Source organism: Ptychodera flava, chromosome 6 (genome assembly GCF_041260155.1).
Source record: "Ptychodera flava strain L36383 chromosome 6, AS_Pfla_20210202, whole genome shotgun sequence".
NCBI classification, from domain to species: Eukaryota; Metazoa; Hemichordata; class Enteropneusta; family Ptychoderidae; genus Ptychodera; species Ptychodera flava.
The window spans coordinates 33,527,793-33,547,526 of record NC_091933.1 but is presented as its reverse complement, the minus strand read 5'-3'; the positions used below and the strand labels follow the sequence as shown (position 1 = coordinate 33,547,526).

Below are 19,734 nucleotides of genomic sequence, written 5' to 3'. Positions count from 1 at the left end.
AAACGTAATGTGTGTGACTGTGGTGTGTCGGGTATGTATGTGTCAGGATGTATCATGGAATTTATATTGCAGGTGTTGGTGTCACACACTTGTCACACACAGCTTCTGTGCGGTGGCTATCAGAGCTCAAACAAACAAACAAACAAACAACATTCTTTATATTGACAAACATGAACACAAACACAGCTCTTTATTAGTTCTCTATTGTATACAGAATTAATCATACATTACACAAATAAACAAACATCTATAAAAAAACAAGAACCCAAAATTCCATGTGGACTAACACATGTACAGTTCCTGTTTATCTGGATTTTTCAAGGAACCACTGACAGATGAAAACTAGATAATAGCTAGATGATAAAATTATAGGGTTATGCTTGTATTTGGTCCTAGGTATTCTGAGAGACAGATGACAATAATGAAGAAATTGCAATTACAGTGTAGATTTTAATAATTCGCTTTACTGTCGGATTGAACCAAATTAAAATAGCTTTTTTCAGACACTTAGTCTAATAGAATTTTAACATTTTATGTTCACCTCCGGACCTAGACAGGAAGAATTATGTACAAATTTCTCTACTTAGGAACAAATTCCCATCATGAAGCAGATTGTTTTATTAAACCAGTTCACACGTAATTCCCTACGAGCAGGTTCACACGTAATTCCCTTCGAGCAGGTTCACAATCTCAATGCGTATCAACTGGTTTGGGCTAAATTGCCGTGGTGGTAGGGCTAAAATCATAGACAGTCGAGAAATGACTCGACTCTCTATGGTTAAATCAAGCATTTCATTCATGGGTATTTGTTTGCATTTCGACTGAGTCGTATCTTTGAACAGTATATCTTATAATATATCCGATTTTTACAACATATTTCAACATTTTTCATGATTTTTCATGTGGTAGTATCGTCTAAATCACACCAATAATGTAGCACACTTGCTTATAAAAGTGCTATTGCCATACAGTAACTATTTGTTTCGTTCCCTTGTCTACATCTCAGACGACAAGTTTTCTCCTTCGAGTCACGTGTCCTGGGCTGCCGTTGGGCTCTTGTCTGAGGTCGTCAGATGCATCTAAGTGGAAGAAAATTGAATAGAATTAAGCAATGAAGTGGACTGTATGTTGAATCCGATGTCAGATAAGCTCCGACCGAAATAAAGGATTTTAGTGCTGACAAGAATATTAACAGACGGTTTTGGCAATGAGATAGTCCTGATCTCACAAAATATAAAATATAATTAATGTGGAAATTGATTGATACCATTTTGCGTTGCGAACGTAATTATATTCAATAATGCGTCATGCAAAGACGTCCAAGCCATGAAAATAAGATCAATAGCTTAGACTGCATTTTTGCTCATGGTGCTGTTTGGTTACCTTAAAGGGAAAGTTTGGTAAAATATGCGTTCTGAGCAGATCAGTATTTTTTCTTAAACAATCCGACAATCGGATAGCAAGTCTGCAAGCAAATAACAAAATCACCTTTTTTTTACTTTGTTTCCGTTGTACTCGTCCCCACATCGAATGTACATGCATCAAAACTCGGTTATTCAAATAAATATCCCTTCATGAATTCCTTAATTATGTCATAACTCACCGTTTCGATTCTCTGTGGAGTTGCATCGTCTTGGCTAACAGCTTGAAATTCTTGTTGACTTTCCCGACGCAGACGCAAAATCTTATACTTTCTTACGACACAAACGACTATTAACAGCAACGCAGCTACAACGGTGGTAGAGACAACAGCAATCACGGCGATATTGGATTTTTTGGTCGTGTTATCGTCTGTAACAAAATCGAGCAGAATGGATTGTCTCTACAGCAAATAAAACATCTTCAAAGAAACATAAAGGGATTATATCGATTTTTCGCTCTTAAACAAGGGAAGAGCTATTACCTTCACGATTTTAAAAAGATTGAAAAGGTAACAATGTTTTCATGATATGAGAATTTGCATACATTAAACAATAATTTTACGGTCTTTTCCTGGTCCACTAACAGCAGCATTGCTGCTGAATGCGTTTGCGATATTTTATACGGCAATTTCGTCCAGTAAATTTGTCCTGTGTACGTTGCACCCAAAAAGATTCAAATTATCATGAGAAAGGATTTCTGAGGGGACAAGACAGCTTGTTGGAGAAGATTCTCATCAAAGTTTCCGACGTAGCTTTGAAATATTTGCATCATCGCATATTATTGAATATTTCACCACACAAGTATCAAGCATCCGGCCGGTCAAAACCTATCGGCCATTCGTATCACGGAATTCCTAGATCCAAATGTAAAATTTACGACTGCGAGAAAATACGTAAAAACGACCAATACAACGTAACAAGTCCAATGGTGATTGTGGAATGGTTGACAAACGTAGAGGATCACTTTGAAGTTAACGCTACCTTTAACATTTCATGCATTTTCTGTTATTTCGTTTTGTTTGTTATTTCTCTCTGTTGGTAAAATACAGTGTAATGTTTACTCCCAAAATTAATTGGTTTGTCCTAAACATCTGGCCCTCGTATAATTTTGTATCTTGCTATACGAAAGACTGAATTCCTTCGGCAGCAATAACGTTATCTTTGCTTACTAAGTAGATAAAAATACTAAAAATATTAGCTGAAGTTACGGCGCATGACCCCTTCAATTTTGATGATATGTAACGTTTTCTTGTCTGATAGTCTCGAGAAATAAGATCATTATTAATACTGTAGATCCTATAGTTTATAGCCCCCAGTTTTTATGGTTTTCATAACCATATTATGCATGTCCTGTTTGTCCAGATGTGAGACATTGTGTTCATTACTTCAGATGGACCTCATTCATGATCTCACTGTCACGTTGACACTTCCATTCATGTTTCCGAACCTTACCGCGTTCGCACCGCCAAACTCACCTTGACATTGACTTTCATCGGATAAATCACCACAATGATCCTCCCCGTCACATTTCAGATACTTTGGAATGCATCGCCCATTGTCGCACAGGAAGTCTTCCCTACTGCCCCTGCTGTACACACATTTACCATTCTCGGCTGATCAAAGAAAAGTTATGTTGCAACTTGTCATTCCCAATAGTTTCATACAATGACTTACAAACGTATGCGGGTTAGGTCAATGTAACATTTCTCGAAGAACATGCTGTATATAACGGAAGGGCTAAGGGGTTGTCAAATTCTGTTAATCTTCTTTTTAATTCAATATCCATACCAAGCGAGAGAAAAGACACATCCTGACTGCAAGGACTTGAATACAAGACAACAAAAAGCACTTAAATTCATGATTTGTTGAGTGCGCAAACACCCGCCACTGGCTGATACAGCTATTCAACAATCGACAAAAAAATGCTTGTCATCTTCCCATCGTCGTATTGACATTAATGATTGCCGATATATGATAAACATGATGACACTCCTAAAGAGATTGTTTACAATAAAATGTTGCCGAAAGGGTAGCTAAAACGGTCACTGTGTTCCGAGACAAATGCAAATTACTTGTCGTGCTATACTCCTCGAATCCGAAAAGTTTTAACTTGTATTCAACCTTTCCTCGAGAAATCTTTAAGCTATTCTCGCAATTCACAATAACAAAAGAAAAGGTCGTCGTACAAAGTTTGATATCAGAGAAAAAATCAATAAAAGTACCAATATTTGAAATGCAAAATTACTGATATTATACCTTTTTTAAATGAGAGGCGAAATATTCTTACAATAAAAGGTGAAACAGCGTTTGCTGAACAGGCTTGAATCCATACACATGGCAGATCAGAAAAAGTATAGTGAAACTATGAGAGGTAGGCTAGTAAGTAAATGTTTCCCGAGGCACAAATTCTTCCAAAGTGCTCGATGAAATAACCAGTAAGTACTTACATTGATAGAACATTGCATATGACGCTTTGAATCCTCGCTGGTTTGAGGTTTGATCGTTCACCATCATGAGTTCTAGTTCAATATTGCCAATTATGGAGAAATTCAGTATTGATGTCGGCTTCCTGGAACATACAACGTCACGCAGCAGGCCATCGCTATATAGGAAGAGTTTTTCTTTAAGGTCATCGCATACGTCAACAAATCCTAATAAAAAAGGTGGATGATAAAACAAAACTATTACATTCCTTGAATATTTCGCGCATTTTGTCGAGTTGAACCTTTCAAAGGATTTCAGACGATGTCTAACATCCAGCTTGTTCATTCATTAATGCCATCTCCACCACTTTCAAATGAGAATATAGAGAGCCAGGATAGAGGGTAGGTGAATGTCAAACTCTGTCAAGGCGACGTAAGAAAGACAGCCAGTGACCACATTGCCAGACCAGAAGACCTCTGCAGAATCCTCTGAAGCCATTTTCGTCAGCGTCTTAAATTGATTGATCAACTTACAAACATTTAAGGGACTCATTTCAAGCCAGTTGTTCTACCTATTCCATCGACCACTTCAACGAATTTGAAGGTACGGACAATTTTCAAAACTCTATATCTTTTATACATGTAAATATTAGATCTTTAGTCAAGCACTACGACGAACTGGTATCCTTTCTTGATCTTCTCAATATCAACTTTCAGTTTTTAGGGATTTCGGAAACATGGCTGAGTAACGAGACAGTTGTATTTTTACAATGTACTATTGTACTATTTATATCTTCGAATCGGTATTATTCAAGACGAGGGGGTGTTGGATTGTATGTTCACAATTTTCTGCCCTTTACTCGCATTAAGGTAGACGGCGCGCGGCTCGGTGACAGAGAGGCGGACTCTCTAATTTCTACAATTCTTTTCTGATCTACAACTTTTGGGGGCTCGTTTTGAAGCTCCTGGAGAAAGAAAACCTTTCACTGGCTTAGTTTTTCGAAGATCCAAAATTTCATTTCCCCCCCCCCCGAAAAATTAACACTTTTGGAGTTTAAAATATCGCAAAATATTCAGTAATTTGTTTCGCTAGTTCCTACCTTTGCACGGTGACCCTCGATTTTTATTGTTGATTTGATAAGAGGATGGTAGAAAGTTTCATTGAGGAAAGTTTGAGCGAAAGTTTAACTCTTTCACTTTCGAGGCACATACTACCTTAACACCAGTATTATGCCTTGTGAATCGATATTGTGAATACTGCCGTAAACAACAAAGCTATCACAATAGGAGTCATTTATAGAAAACGAAACACAAAATTTTTAAATTCCTCGACACTCTAGACACATGTCTTGAACAGCTATCTGTGCCAAGGAAACACCGTGTCATTCTTGGTGATTTGAATATTGACACTTCTGGTGACAATACACCTGCTTCTCAGTACAACACTGTTTTGAATTCCAATAACTTCACCAAAGTCGTCAACACTCCTATACTCGTGTAAGTGATAGCTCATGTACAATCATTGATCATTGTGTCACAAATATTACTGAGTATTTTATCAACCGTGCTACAATTCAGTCTGATATCACAGACAATTACTCATTTTTTCTGTCATAACAAAGCTTAAGTATTTTTTGAAAATAAGGTTTTTGATTTCAAGTTTTATGACCCAGATGGCGTCTTGGAAGATTTGAATACCGTAACATAGCCAACTATCTATTATCGTACAGATCCAAATACTGCAGACTCAGTGTTCTACGAGATTTTCCGTGACAATGTGTCCGAACATGTTCATGTTAAATTCTTCACAATTGTAAAAATAGTGTTCTCAAACCTTGGCTTTCCAAAAGTCTTGCCAAAGCAGTACGCACAAAACACAGGCTATTTATAAAAAAAACAACCCACACATGGCCTTTACAAAATAAAGCACGAAACGTACAGAAATATTCTAACTAAACTTCTTAAATTGACCAAAAAAGTTATTACATTTAAAAATTCTGATAGACCGAAGATAATGCGAATAGAGTGTGGAATAGAATTAATAAAATCCTGGATACGAGTACTTACACTTCCTCCTTGTAAAACATGTTCTAATTATATTACCATGCCCTGCCCGTCGCATTTTGATTGGTCGAGCTGAACCATGTCACTGACCACAAATACACAGTAATGGTTTGTTTACATGCCCGTGAATATGAATAATAAGATTAACAACTCAAAGTATCGTAACTTTACAGCTCACACGTAGATCATAATCAATCACAAATAAAATGGAGCACTTGTAGGTCAAGTTGAGACACTTTTTTTCTGAAAACATCTCCGGATTTGCCAATTTTTTACAGCGCGCGTGACAGTGCGTCGCGTATTGCTCAGTTTCTGGGGCCCAGTTGTCGTTCGCTCCTGAAATTTTCGGAAATTTTGACGGTTTTCTTGGGTTCGCTGATAAGATAATGGAAATAACAGACTCCGCTCTGACCATTAATGTTTATTTGTGGGCGCGGGCTCGAGGAAAGCCAAATTAACGGGCGAGGCTTAATTTTTGGCTTTCCTCTCGCCCTTGCCAACAAATAAACGTTAATGGTCAGCGCGTCGCTCGTTATTTCCATAGTAGCCAGCAATGTGATTTTGACAGACACATCTTCTATTTCAAAAAAATTCAACGATTTCTTTACAAATATTGGCCCCAATCTTGCTTCAAGCATTCCACGTGCAAGCGATTTTAATTGTTTTATCTCGATGGCAGTTATGCAAATTCGTTTTTACTTTCACTTAGTCACGGATTTCATTGTAATCAAGTCCTCTGATCCATGCAAAGCGGTTGGGCCAGACAATATACATCAATATTTGTCTTCATATTTTCCATTTAAGAACGGTTTTGTCTCTTTGTTTACAAAATTAATACAGTCAATAAATGATACTTTAAAAAGTTTTAAATACTTTAGATACTTAAAAAAGTTTTTTTCTCTGGCAATTTCATATGTTGGATTGCACTTGTAAAGATCATAGCACAGTATGACTTTATAACTACCGCGATAATTTAACAGGTCAAAAGTGCCCGCAGAATATTTTGGCGCCCGATTAGCGTTTCATTAATCCTCAGATACTTTTCAAATGATTTTCTCCTGAAGAAAATTATGATTGTACCGACCTGAATCAAAATGATAAGATCTCCCTGGACTCGGTCTTGTATTCTTCAACCAGCAGCTATCTCTAGTTTGACCGTACATGTTGTCGAAGGACCAAGCTTGGCATCCAGTTTTGAGACGACATTCATGGCAACATTGTTCCGCAGACCACACCTTGAAATGATGTCCATCGTTCATGTCTCCCCCTTCTCGATTTACGTTTTCCTGTACGTTACAAGTGGCTACGGCAAGATGAAATTCAAAACTTTAGTAGATAGAAGTGGTATGTATGTATGTATGTATGTATTGTTACGTGCAGAGAAAACGAACAAAAGGGTGAACTCAGCAGTTTCCGTTTAAACAAAATTTATTACGAAAATAAAACTAATTGCTAAGTCAGGGATAGAGTACAAGCTTTAAAAGTGTACAGACTACTTATCTCAGCTGGGACGGCAGAGCTCCAGTCTCAGAGTTGTAATAGTCAGTCGGATGAATGAACAGTCCTTTGGCTTGCAGGCTCGAAACTGCACAAAGTCCACAGTATAAATCCAGCGTTGGCAGTGAAGGTCTTGAAAAGTCTAGTCTTGAGAATGACTACTGCTGGAGTTTAGTAACACACAAGAGACACGATCCCAAAAGTCTGACTGGAAGCTGTGCACGTCCCTTTTATACACATGCGCTTACATAAGAGCATATAAGTACAGTCTAGAACTTTTATTGACATGCTAATTACTGTTCTAAAATTATCTCTCTTACACAACTAATCAACTTTCCAGAACATTCCAAACATGACTAATTGAATTCAAGGTTGTGAGGTCATTAAGGGCAGTGACCTTGAGAATGTTCTAGACTAATTGGACTCAGGTCATGATGAGTGTGGGGGAAATAACCTACATAACACACCCCCTCTTCAAAAAAAGAAAATTTTTCAAAGAAAAATCTTTCTTTTGCAAATGTAATCTTGAAAAAGATTTAAGTACTCAAAATTTTTTTTTCTCTAAAGTAAAATTTCTTGAAAGTGAACAACAATAAACTCTAAATACGAGAGAGACAGTCTGCAATTAAATTGTCTCTGCCTTTGATATGTCTAATATCAAGATCAAACTCCTGTAACATTAAACTCCATCTTAGCAATCTCTGATTTTTGCCTTTAAATTTCTGCAGAAAAACAAGAGGGTTGTGATCAATATAAACCACTATTGGCTGATTTGAAGAAGTAACATAAACTTCAAAATGCTGTAAAGCTAATATCAAAGATAAACACTCTTTTTCAATTGTAGAGTTGTTTCTCTGGGATTTGTTAAATTTGCGTGAAAAATAGCAAACAGGATGATCTACACCATGACTATCCTCTTGCAATAAAACAGCACCAGCAGCCGTATCACTAGCATCTACAGCTAATTTGAATGGCAAAGTGAAATCTGGTGCAGACAACACTGGAGCACTTTGCAGTATGGCTTTAAGTGTATCAAATGCCTGTTGGCATTGCTCTGACCAAACAAACTTTACTTTCTATTTTAGTAAGTTAGTCAAAGGCTCAGTAATTGTGGAGAAATTTGGACAGAATTTTCTGTAGTAACCAGCCATACAGAGAAAGCGCATTAGTTGTCGTTTGCAGTTTGGTATGGGAAAACTTGAAATGGCACTGATTTTGGCATCAACAGGTTTTACCTCACCCTGTCCTACAGTATGTCCGAGGTAAGTCACCCTCGCCCAACCAAACTCAGATTTGGCAAGGTTGACAGTCAACATTGCTTTGCTCAGTCTCTCAAAGAACTTCCGCATGAGCTTGATGTGTTCCTCCCAGGTGTCACTATACTGGACGACGTCGTCAACGTAAGCTGCACATCCGTCTAGCCCGGATATGACGTCGTTGATCATCCGTTGGAACGTTGCCGGAGAGTTCTTCATTCCGAATGGCATCACCTTGTACTGGAACAATCCGTCTGGTATAACAAAGGCGGATATTTCACGAGCACCATCCGTCAGAGGGACTTGCCAAAATCCCTTCAGTAGGTCAAATTTCGTCACATACTTGGCTTTTCCCACTCGGTCGATGCAGTCATCAATCCTCGGGATTGGGAAAGTGTCTGTCTTTGTTAAAGTGTTGACCTTCCTAAAGTCCGTGCACATACGATAACTGTGATCTGATTTGGGAACAAGTATGCACGGCGAACTCCAGTTACTTTTACTGGGTTCAATAAAGTCATTGTCGAGCAGGTATTTGACTTCTTCCTGGAGATATTTCGCTTTTGTTGGATTCAGTCTGTATGGATGTTGTTTTACAGGCTTACTGTCCCCAACATCAACGTTGTGGTAGATGACGTTTGTCCTCGTTGGAACATCTTGAAACAGGTGTTTATATTCGTGGAGCAGTTCTTTCACCTGTTGTTGTTGTTCGGCTGGAGGTGTGCCAACTTTGTAGACTCCAGCTTCTCCAGGATTTCTGAGTTCTGAAGCTTGACCGAGCCCAGCTTTGAGTTTAGAGTATTTTCACTCAAGTCAGTTTCAGTATCACTATCTTCATAATGGTTTGAACTGACTGCACTGACAGGCTTTGTTTTAGTAGGATTATCCCTATCCAAATATGGCCTAAGCATATTTATGTGACATAGCTGTTTTTGTTTTCGCCTGTCAGGTGTTATTATGATGTAATTTAAATCACTCAATTTCTTATCAATTAGGTATGGCCCAAAGTAACGAGCATGGAGTGGTTTGCCAGGAACCGGAAGTAGAACAAGAACTTTTTGACCTGGTTCAAACTTCCGTTTTGAGGTGCTTTATCATATTTGATTTTATTGGGTGCGTTTGGGCGCACTGTTCTCGACACAAGAACGGTGCTCGGATGTGCCGAGCGCACTCGATTCTCTTCGCTACATTTCCGGAAATAGCCGATCTTTGTTCCGAGAACGAAGAACACAACCCTGGTCTGATCCGGGAGCAGACGAGAACAAGATGGCGGAAACGAGCCGCGCGAAATGAAAATGTCAGTGCTATGTTGCTATTGTATGAAAAACGTCTCAGGATACAAGTCGAGATAGGTGTATTATTATTACAAGTTTGATCTTTCCAAACATTTGATGTTTTTCGTTTTTGGAGAGTTGTCGAAAATTTTTGAGAGTAAACTGTTGTACAAATGTACAACAAACGTCTTCAACGTAATATTTGGGTAAAGCTTATGTATGAACGATGATTAAAATATAGCGGAACAGGATTTCCTTCGTGAAAGTTGTCTGTTGCCGTGACTATAATCACATTTGTACCAAGTTCTGCCAAAGCGAGGCGGTGTGTCGTTTGGTCGTCAAGAACAAGAACAGCTATCGGAAGCTCGCCCCCGTCGGATGTTCTCTTGACGAGAACGGTACGCCCAAACGCACCCATGACTGCTTAGATGACTCAAGATTTTCTCTGGCTAATTCACATGCTTTAGAGAGTTTTGTACGAAAATCTGACACATATTGCAAAATATTCAGACAATCATCATTGTCTGATAGGAATTTCTCTTTAACGAGCTTAAGTGGGCCACGGAATGTATGTCCAAATACAAGCTCAAATGGGCTAAAACCAAGAGACTCTTGAATTGACTCTCTAACAGCAAAGAGCAGAAAATGAATTCCTTCATCCCACTGCTTCTCTGTGTCAAAACAGTACGTCCTAATCATGTTTTTCAAAGTTTGATGAAATCGCTAAAGAGCACCCTGACTTTCCGGATGATAGGTGGATGACCTATACTGTTTAATGCCTAGCTGATCCATTACTTGTTGAAAAATACCAGACATAAGGTTGGAGCCTTGATCGGACTGGACACATTTAGGGAGGCCAAATAAAGTGAAAAATTTGACTAAAGCTCTCACTATAGTCTTTGTCTTTATGTTTCTCAATGGTATGGCTTCTGGGAACCGAGTTGATGTACACATAATTGTCAACATGTACTCATTTCCTGATCTTGTTTTTGGTAGGGGCCCAACACAGTCTATTAGTATCCTACTAAATGGTTCTTGAAATGCAGGAATTGGCTGTAAAGGGGCCTTTGGAATGGTCTGATTCGGCTTTCCTACCATTTGACATGTGTGACAAGTTTTACAGAAATGTGCTACATCCTGCCTGAGATTAGGCTAATAAAAGTGACTGAGAAATTTATGATAAGTTTTCCTGACTCCTAAATGACCAACCCAGGGGGTTTCATGGGCAAGGCGCAATATTTCAGCACGGTAGGGCTTTGGAACCACAATTTGATGTTTTATAGCCCAATCGTCATCAACCAAAACATCTGGAGGTCTCCATTTACGCATGAGAATACCAGATTTTGTATACGGATAGTTTTCAATCGGATTCGAACCCACAACATACGGCATCAGTCGCCTAGCTGAGAGGCCAGAGACAGAACCAGTCGGCTAAATCTCCACTCCCAAAAAAGAGTGGTTCAATAGCCGGCTAAGTTGTTACATTTTTCTGACTGAGACCGCTCAACACGTTGTAGAGTTCGTGAAGCACTCACGCACGCATGCTCACTATCATACATCGCACATTCACACTACATCGAAGCGAAGAAACGAATTTCATCGCTTTAACTGGGCGAACGATAACCTCGGGGACAATTCTGTCCACCAGCAGTGTTACCAACCCAGGATAGAAAACAGAGCTATCTGAAGTTTTACCTTCATCATCTACCCTGTCAAACAAAGACAAAATATCTGGGTCTTTGTGTTGTTCTGCAATGAGATTTGATCTAGAAAATGTCTGACTTTGGTCAGCAGAAGTTTTACTGGAAGTTTCAAATCCACGAGGGATAACGGAATGATCCGTGTCAAACACCTGACTGAGAAAGGTGTCATTTAAGTCAACATCTGTGACATTATTTTTGAGAGTATTTTGATTCTCAGAAATTTTCTTTGACATGGCTCGAGTAATTGCACACGAAGGGAAAAACCGGGAATTTCTTCCTCTATTGGCTCTGGATTCTAATCTAAACTAGGATTATCAGTCACAAGTGGATTAGTGATGACCTTGTCCCCAGCAAGGTCGTTTCCAAGAAGAAGGTGAATCCCTTCAAAAGGCAAAAAAGGCCTAATACCTAAAGTCACAGGTCCAGAAACAAAGTCCGAAGACAAATAGACATTATGGAGAGGAACAGGAAAGTAGTCATTACAATCTACCCCCTTAAGGTAAAGGGCGACGAATTCGGACGCGCACACGCTTTAGAACGTTTCTGCGCAGATTTAACTCCAGCCTGACGCAAATGGATTACTTTGTAGTGCATGTATTTAATATCACCTGTCATTGTTGAAATTGCGCTTTTACCTAATTTTTTGACCCAGTCTCTTAGAAATACATGTGAACTATAACCTTGTCATATTTTGACCCCCTAGGAAGCTGGTTTTTATTCAATATGAGCGAAAAATTAACATTTCTCTCCCATTTACATGGCGCATATTACCCATTCACCTGGAGATATTGTAAAAAGTAGCGTGGTGACACCCTTTTATTAAAAGTGTAAACTGAATGGTATTATGTCAGGATTTTATTCGCTAAGTTTGGTCAAAATGACACCATTCAAAGCGACAGAAAGAAAGTTCGAAAATTATGTAGTGATATAATTTCGATATCGTCATTTTGTAATCGATACTTATGTAAAAATTTCTTTACAAACATCATGAAAACTATACATTCGATAGATATGCATCTTAACTCTTGGTATTTATTAAAATTAACTCATTTGCTAAGCTTTTTATAATTGCTTTCTTTAGTTTAAGTGAATTATATCATTTTTATTTATTTCTAACGACGCCATTTTAACGTCCGTTTCCATGGAAACGAGCGTGGTGACCCCCATTTTTTATTTTATTTTTGCACTTGCACAACTTCCAAGAATATTTGTGCAAAGTTTCAAGAAAATGACACCACAACTTAATTTTGACGTAATTCGTCGTACTTCACCTTAATAACAACTTTAGAACCTGAAAATGACTTTTCAGAAAACGGCAGGGTATCTGCCAACAAAAGAGACTGGGACGCCCCGGTATCTCTTAAAATTTTGACAGGGGTAGCGGAAGAGAAATCACTAGAAAGTGATATAAAACCATCATGAATAAATGGTTCGAAAATACCCATAATGCTATCTTGAGAAGAATTGACCTTGACCTCATTAGTTGGGGATGAGAGGAGTTCAACCTCAGAAAATGTGTTGCACACATTATTAGACTCTAATTGAGTTGATGAAGAAATAAAGCCGGTGGGCTTAGATCCACTTTGACCACTTTGACCTTTACGTTTTCTTTTCAATTTGAAACAATCTGACATTAAATGGCCGTCTTTCTTACAATAAATACAAGAAAGTGTACCAAACTGTTTGTCAGAAGGAGATTGAGACTTGGGATCTGATGATGTGGGAGTGTTACTTGAACTCTGTGAACTGTTGACATTTGATTTCCTACTGTCCTTTGAAAAATTCTTGGATGAAAAGGAGGAGTTAAATTTACCTGCATTGTTTCTGTATGAAAAGGACTGGGATGGTTTGCTGAGAAATGAAGATTTGTGAGTCAATGAATAATCATCGGCCAAACGTGCAGCAACCTCCAATGTATCTGCCTTTTGTTCATTGATAAATGTCTTGATGTCACTCCGGATGCACCTTTTAAATTCCTCAATCAAAACAAGCTGTCGTAATTTGTCATAATTCTGACTGACCTTTTCAGAAGAACACCAACGATCAAACAGTTATTCTTTTGTTCGAGCAAATTCAACATAAGTTTGATCCTTCACCTTCTCACAATCCCTAAATTTCTGACGGTAAGCTTCAGGCACAAACTCATAGCCCTTGAGAATTAATTACTTCACAGAATCATAATCTGAAGCCTGCTCTACTGACAACTGAATGTAAATTTCTCTGGCTTTACCCACCTAAGCACTCTGCAAAAGCATAGACCAGGACTCCTTAGGCCAATCCAGACTCTGAGCAATTTTCTCAAAATGAAGGAAATATTTATCAACATCCTTTTCTTGGAAAGGGGGAACTAACCTGAAATGCTTAGTGATGTCAAACTTGTCTGAAGGGAAGAATTTTCCTGACTGTCCAAGCTCTAAACGTTTTTTTCTACCTGCAGTCGGTGTTCTGCTAATTCTTTCCTTTTCTTTTTCCTCTCTTTCTTCTCCCTTTGTCTTTCTTCCATTTGCAATTCTTTTTCTTTCATTTCCAATTCCCTCTCTTTCTGTCTTTCTTCCATTTGTAATTGCATTTGTATTTTTTCTTTTTCTAATGCCAATTTTTTAAGCTCCAAATCTGCCTGAATTTCCAATTCTAATTTTCTTAGCTCAAAGGCAGACTCGGGCTCATAATCTTTCAAGGTGGATTCCCCAAATTGGCCTCAATTAACTAAATGTTTTGCAATGTGGTACTGTATTTCCCGCTTGCGCATAGATCTTTTGACATCTACTTTAAGGAAATTGGCCAGTGCTATGAGGTTGTCTTTTCTGAGGGAATTAAATGTGTCCTGATCAAGGTCATCCATAAATTCGTCTGGCTTGAATTCCGCCATGATTGAATTTCGCTGAGTTCACAGTATACAGTAGTTTTGATAAAGGCAGGCAAAATGTTGTCAAACGGCTCAAAATATTCGTATCCCGGACAAGCCCCCAATTTTGTTACGTGCAGAGAAAACGAACAAATGGGTGAACTCAGCAGTTTCCGTTTAAACAAAATTTATTACGAAAATAAAACTAATTGCTAAGTCAGGGATAGAGTACAAGCTTTAAAAGTGTACAGACTACTTATCTCAGCTGGGACGGCAGAGCTCCAGTCTCAGAGTTGTAATAGTCAGTCGGATGAATGAACAGTCCTTTGGCTTGCAGGCTCGAAACTGCACAAAGTCCACAGTATAAATCCAGCGTTGGCAGTGAAGGTCTTGAAAAGTCTAGTCTTGAGAATGACTACTGCTGGAGTTTAGTAACACACAAGAGACACGAAGCTGTGCACGTCCCTTTTATACACATGCGCTTACATAAGAGCATATAAGTACAGTCTAGAACTTTTATTGACATGCTAATTACTGTTCTAAAATTATCTCTCTTACACAACTAATCAACTTTCCAGAACATTCCAAACATGACTAATTGAATTCAAGGTTGTGAGGTCATTAAGGGCAGTGACCTTGAGAATGTTCTAGACTAATTGGACTCAGGTCATGATGAGTGTGGGGGAAATGACCTACATAACAGTATGTATGTATGTATGTATGTATGTATGTATGTATGTATGTATGTATGTATGTATGTATGTATGTATGTATGTATGTATGTGTATGTCTGTATATCTGTCTGTATGTCTGGCCAGCTGGCTGGATGGATTGATGATCGGATGTGTAATATGTCGCCCGGATGGCTCAGATTTAACTCCACAGACCAGATTAAACTTTATAACACGATCAGTGATTTATTGATTCCCGCCATTGTTACAGTTAAAATTACCCATGAACCTCTGGTGAACAGTAAACTTCCTCTACTGATAGAGGGCGGTGTATATCAGAACACGACAGGATGGATTGATGGATCCATGGCTGGATGGATCGATTGACATGGATGCGCGCATGCGATTCATGTATGCACAGATGTGTATACTAAAAACATGAGTAAGGCCACATGTAAATTTTGGTATTTATTTCGAACTTTAAAGCCAATGTGCGCAACAGTTTTTAACGTAGTATTGCATAATTCAAGTCAAATAAGTATCAATAAATGCTGATATATTTTTATATCATAGTAATATTGGAGTCTCTAAATAGTGTATACGTATCATTGGACTATTTTAAGCTACAAAAGTATCATTATTTCTGTGGTAATACTTACGGTTCGTGTCAGTCTTGTTTGAAAAGTTGAGAGACAAAAACGACAAATATATGCCCTTGTATTGTCGCACTATGGACGTTGATAATGAACACTTCGAAGGATGACTATTGGTGTACATATTTGGATAAACATAACCGAAATTCGACACGATGTAACCACCGTGAGATTTAATCTTGTCATCTTCACAGACTGACAATGATAAAAAAATAAAAATAAGGCCAAGAAAAATAAAAAGTCTGTTTCTCATCCTAGACATATTGCAAAAATGATGCGGTTACGCGTTTTTTTCTGCTCAATTTTGTTTATTCTTCAACGACACCGACAAGAACGCGAAAAAACATGAAAAGAATATAGGAATTCAAGCAGAGATAAATGCACAACAGTGTTGCTTTAGTAGTTTAGTACAGCAACAGTTCTGTGGTTTAACTTTCAGTACAGCAATGCAGTTTTAACAGCCTAATATACGTGCACAGTTCTGAATGTACTGTTAATGTCAGCTATTTTGTTTACAGTTATTTTGTGTTTTATACAGCACTGTGTTATGCGCTATCGTTGTGTATTTTTGCGGTTTTTTCTTTTTATTTCCCTATGAGCAGAAAAAAAGGTTGTCGCAGCGGGTCTGAATTTATGCGTGCTAGGATGAGAAACAAACATTTTATTTTTCTTGGCCTGAGATATTATGTGACAGTAGTATACAAACTGCCGGTTCTGGAGCACCACCAGGGTATGGGACTCTGACATCAACAAATAGAGGCTCCCACCCAAAAACTTCCAAAATCCAGGATCACTTGAGAAGGGCCTTGGAGCCTTACCAATTTAAAAAAAATAGGCTCTTTTTTAAAGAGGTGCCTATTTCCCTTAATTGGTAAATGCAAGCTTCCAATCTCCTAAAAACAGGCACTGGTTTTGGATCACTCTAGGGGTGAGTGACTTTTTTCCGTGGTTACAAGGTCCCAGAACCATTTTGAGCACAATCACCTCCGGTTCTGGTGTTCTTATCTTTACTTTTAAATATCAAAACATCAACGCCTTTTTAGTGGCGATGAGGCAGGAGGTCTGACTCCTCTACTCCCCCTCTACTCCCCTGGTTCTGGCACAATTTTTAATTTGAAGAATATTGTTTTTTACTGTTAGATATATGAGTGATGAGAGGTTTACATTGTGTGATGAAGGGTGAAGATGTGTACAAGTGGCTGCTGATTGGCTCTTGGCAGATGTGCGGCCGGAGCTGCATAAATGAGTTTTGTATGATCCACTACCCTGGTCTCTGACCGGGTTGTGGCTCAAAAGCCTGCCTGAAGTGTGGGTGGGCATTTGGAGCCAGCTTAATGTGTAGAGGTGTGGGTATGACAGTGAAAAGTGAAAGAGGGAGCAAAGTGAGATGATGAGGTAGAGAAACCAGGATATGACAGTTTAGAAGAATGAGTTGCCTTTTTGGCTGAGTTAAGGTGTTTCCACTTTTTGACTACATTTGAATTTTATACTAGAAAAAAAAATGCTACAAATAATATATTACTCATAAGTATACGTATTAGCTATGACTAATAACAAAGGACCTGGTACGGATGATGGCCTCACATTCATTCACACACATTATACCATGAGGTCCTACCTGCAGAGCTGGAAGATGGGTGTTGCCCAAGGTCATTGTCTCTGAACTGACCTCCGAGTTTTCTGGGAAGGTGTATGATCCCTGATCAGACTGAGACTCATCAAAGATATTCGGGACTATGGCAGCCTAAAGTTCCAGTCGGTGATGAGGGTCCTCCTTAGGCTTGACAACCCAGATGATTTCCCATATTACCAACAGCCCATATTTCGCCACAAGTAAGTGGTACTCCTGAAGGCCAGTGAGATAGATCCGGTGCTAGACGTCGTCTTCCCCATCTCCTGGAGATGTTGGAAGAGTGGACACAGAGGGGCTCAGGCTGGATGGTTGAGGGAGTTACCACCCTCTGGCTTGACATCGCTAGATATCAGACCCTGAGAGGCAGCTTTTACATTCCGCTACCTGCTGCCTAAGAAACAAGAAGGCAATCATTATTGTGGGCGCTCCGCTCAGCTTTGTTTCCTGCAAAGCATCATGTGGACAGGCCATTGATGTACCCCGTCAAGGACGGGCTGGACAGGGCTTTCAATGGCATCAATACCTCTAACCTCGTGTCCCAGATTGGTAAAGTTGAGAGACAAGTAGGCTTGGCCATAAATGTATTTGGCTGGGACAAAGGCAGTGTCATTGTCCTCATAAAATGTGCCAAGGACCTCTTTGCCACGCAGGTTGGCAATTTTGTACACAGGGGGCTCGAGACGAGAAGGATCCTGAAGACAGTGAAGATCTCCTCTGATCAGTTTGGTAGGTACCCTTTGGTGAAGATGCCCTTGTGATGGAACTTTGTAGTTGCCAGATCGCAGTGTCCTTTCTTTCCATTGCCCAGTTGAAATTCGATAGCGGATGGTGTTGTTCTCATCTGTCACATTGTACCAAAAGTTGTACAGTGTGTAGTGCCGCAGCCGTATGCCAGTGAACCCTGTTATATCGATGCTGGGGTCAAAGTGGACCACTCTGTTTGCCACCTACTTATTAATAATGCAGATGATCATTTTACTTTCACATAATATGTGAATGGTAAAATGATCAAACAATACATATTTTATATGTATTGTTATGTGAGAAAAACGGTGAACTCAGCAGTTTCCTTTAAAACAAAACCACTAAGTCAAGGGATAGAGAACAAACTAAAATTTACAGGCTACTTATCCCAGCTGGGGCGGCACAAGGCTCCAGAGTTGAGTCAGACTCTGAGACAAAGTGAACAGTCCTCGGCTTGTAGGATTGAGGTTCCACAGTCCACAGAAGGTCTTGGGAGTCTTGGAATTAAAGGGACATAAGCTGTAACTTGTGGCAAGTTTTTCAGTATTCTGCTTCTGTATATCAACTACCATGTCTGACCCTAATCCGTTTGTCATGCTGAAATTTCGAGTATTCTTTTTGTCAACACAGCTTGTATGTGTGTAGTGATCATCGTTTATTGTTTACAAATGAATTCTAGTCCGGACTTGAATGCAATTTTCAACAATAACAATGTAGATTATACTCAACAGGTTGTGTTGATATGCTAATACTTGGCATTAAATTACAGATTAGGGATTCAATGCAGAAAGTGTAGGCAAACCACAAAACAAAAGTTCTGAAAAAATAGCCAAAAGATACAGCTTATGGAGCTTTAACACTGCTGAGGTTTCAAATGTTTTGAAGTAACACGTCTTATGTGACAGTCCGGGTCATTTCCAAAATTGGCGATGCTATACCATAATATTTTCTTCCTGTCATTAGCCAATCAGCGGCAAGCGCGCCATCAGTAAACATTGTGTTTCCTGGCAACCTTCACATGCGTCCATGGTTACGTTCACCACAGTGTTTTGAATCTATCTTGTCATGGACTCCTCCACTGCACCATTCATATAGCTTGGTCGTGTATTATCGTACATCTGTGTCAAAAACATTGTCAGTTGTGGTAGAGGGGTTTTGCCAAAACACTCGGCGTTGCACATTTCATGGCAATACGGATGTCGTTTGTGAAATAACGATTAATTGCACCGAATTCTGTCATTATCTCGAACAGTTGTGTGGCCACTCTGTAAACATACATTTTCAAAATCACTTACCATTTTTATTCTGCGTTGGACAATCGACTCTTAGGTATCATTTTAAAGCTCTGATATTGCTCTTACTTCTAGCAAAATGCTATACACGTACCTACACAAATAACCTTGAAAACAGTATTTCTAAAAGAGAAGGCGAACATTTACAAAATGATTCTTGGTACTTGAGAGAAGTCGATAAACTGGCGGAAGAAATAAATCGTAAATACCTCAACTATTTTTCCACTTATCGGACTCGTTAGTGGCTATGATCTTCAGCAG

At 38.9% G+C, this 19,734-nt stretch overlaps 1 protein-coding gene across 1 annotated transcript in view; it reads right to left on the bottom strand.

Annotated features, from left to right (window-relative positions):
- Nucleotides 1–208: 208 nt before the first annotated feature.
- The window catches only part of LOC139134453 (uncharacterized), a 37,015-nt gene continuing 17,489 nt past the window's right edge, over nucleotides 209–19,734 (bottom strand). Inside the window, exons 11-16 of the mRNA XM_070701314.1 lie at nucleotides 15,811–15,999; nucleotides 6,993–7,211; nucleotides 3,869–4,072; nucleotides 2,897–3,034; nucleotides 1,604–1,791; nucleotides 209–1,079 (exon numbers count right to left, since the gene is read on the bottom strand). Of these exons, the coding sequence (XP_070557415.1) occupies nucleotides 1,029–1,079; nucleotides 1,604–1,791; nucleotides 2,897–3,034; nucleotides 3,869–4,072; nucleotides 6,993–7,211; nucleotides 15,811–15,999 (989 nt within the window). The 3' untranslated portion in view covers nucleotides 209–1,028. The remainder of the gene's footprint in view (nucleotides 1,080–1,603; nucleotides 1,792–2,896; nucleotides 3,035–3,868; nucleotides 4,073–6,992; nucleotides 7,212–15,810; nucleotides 16,000–19,734) is intronic.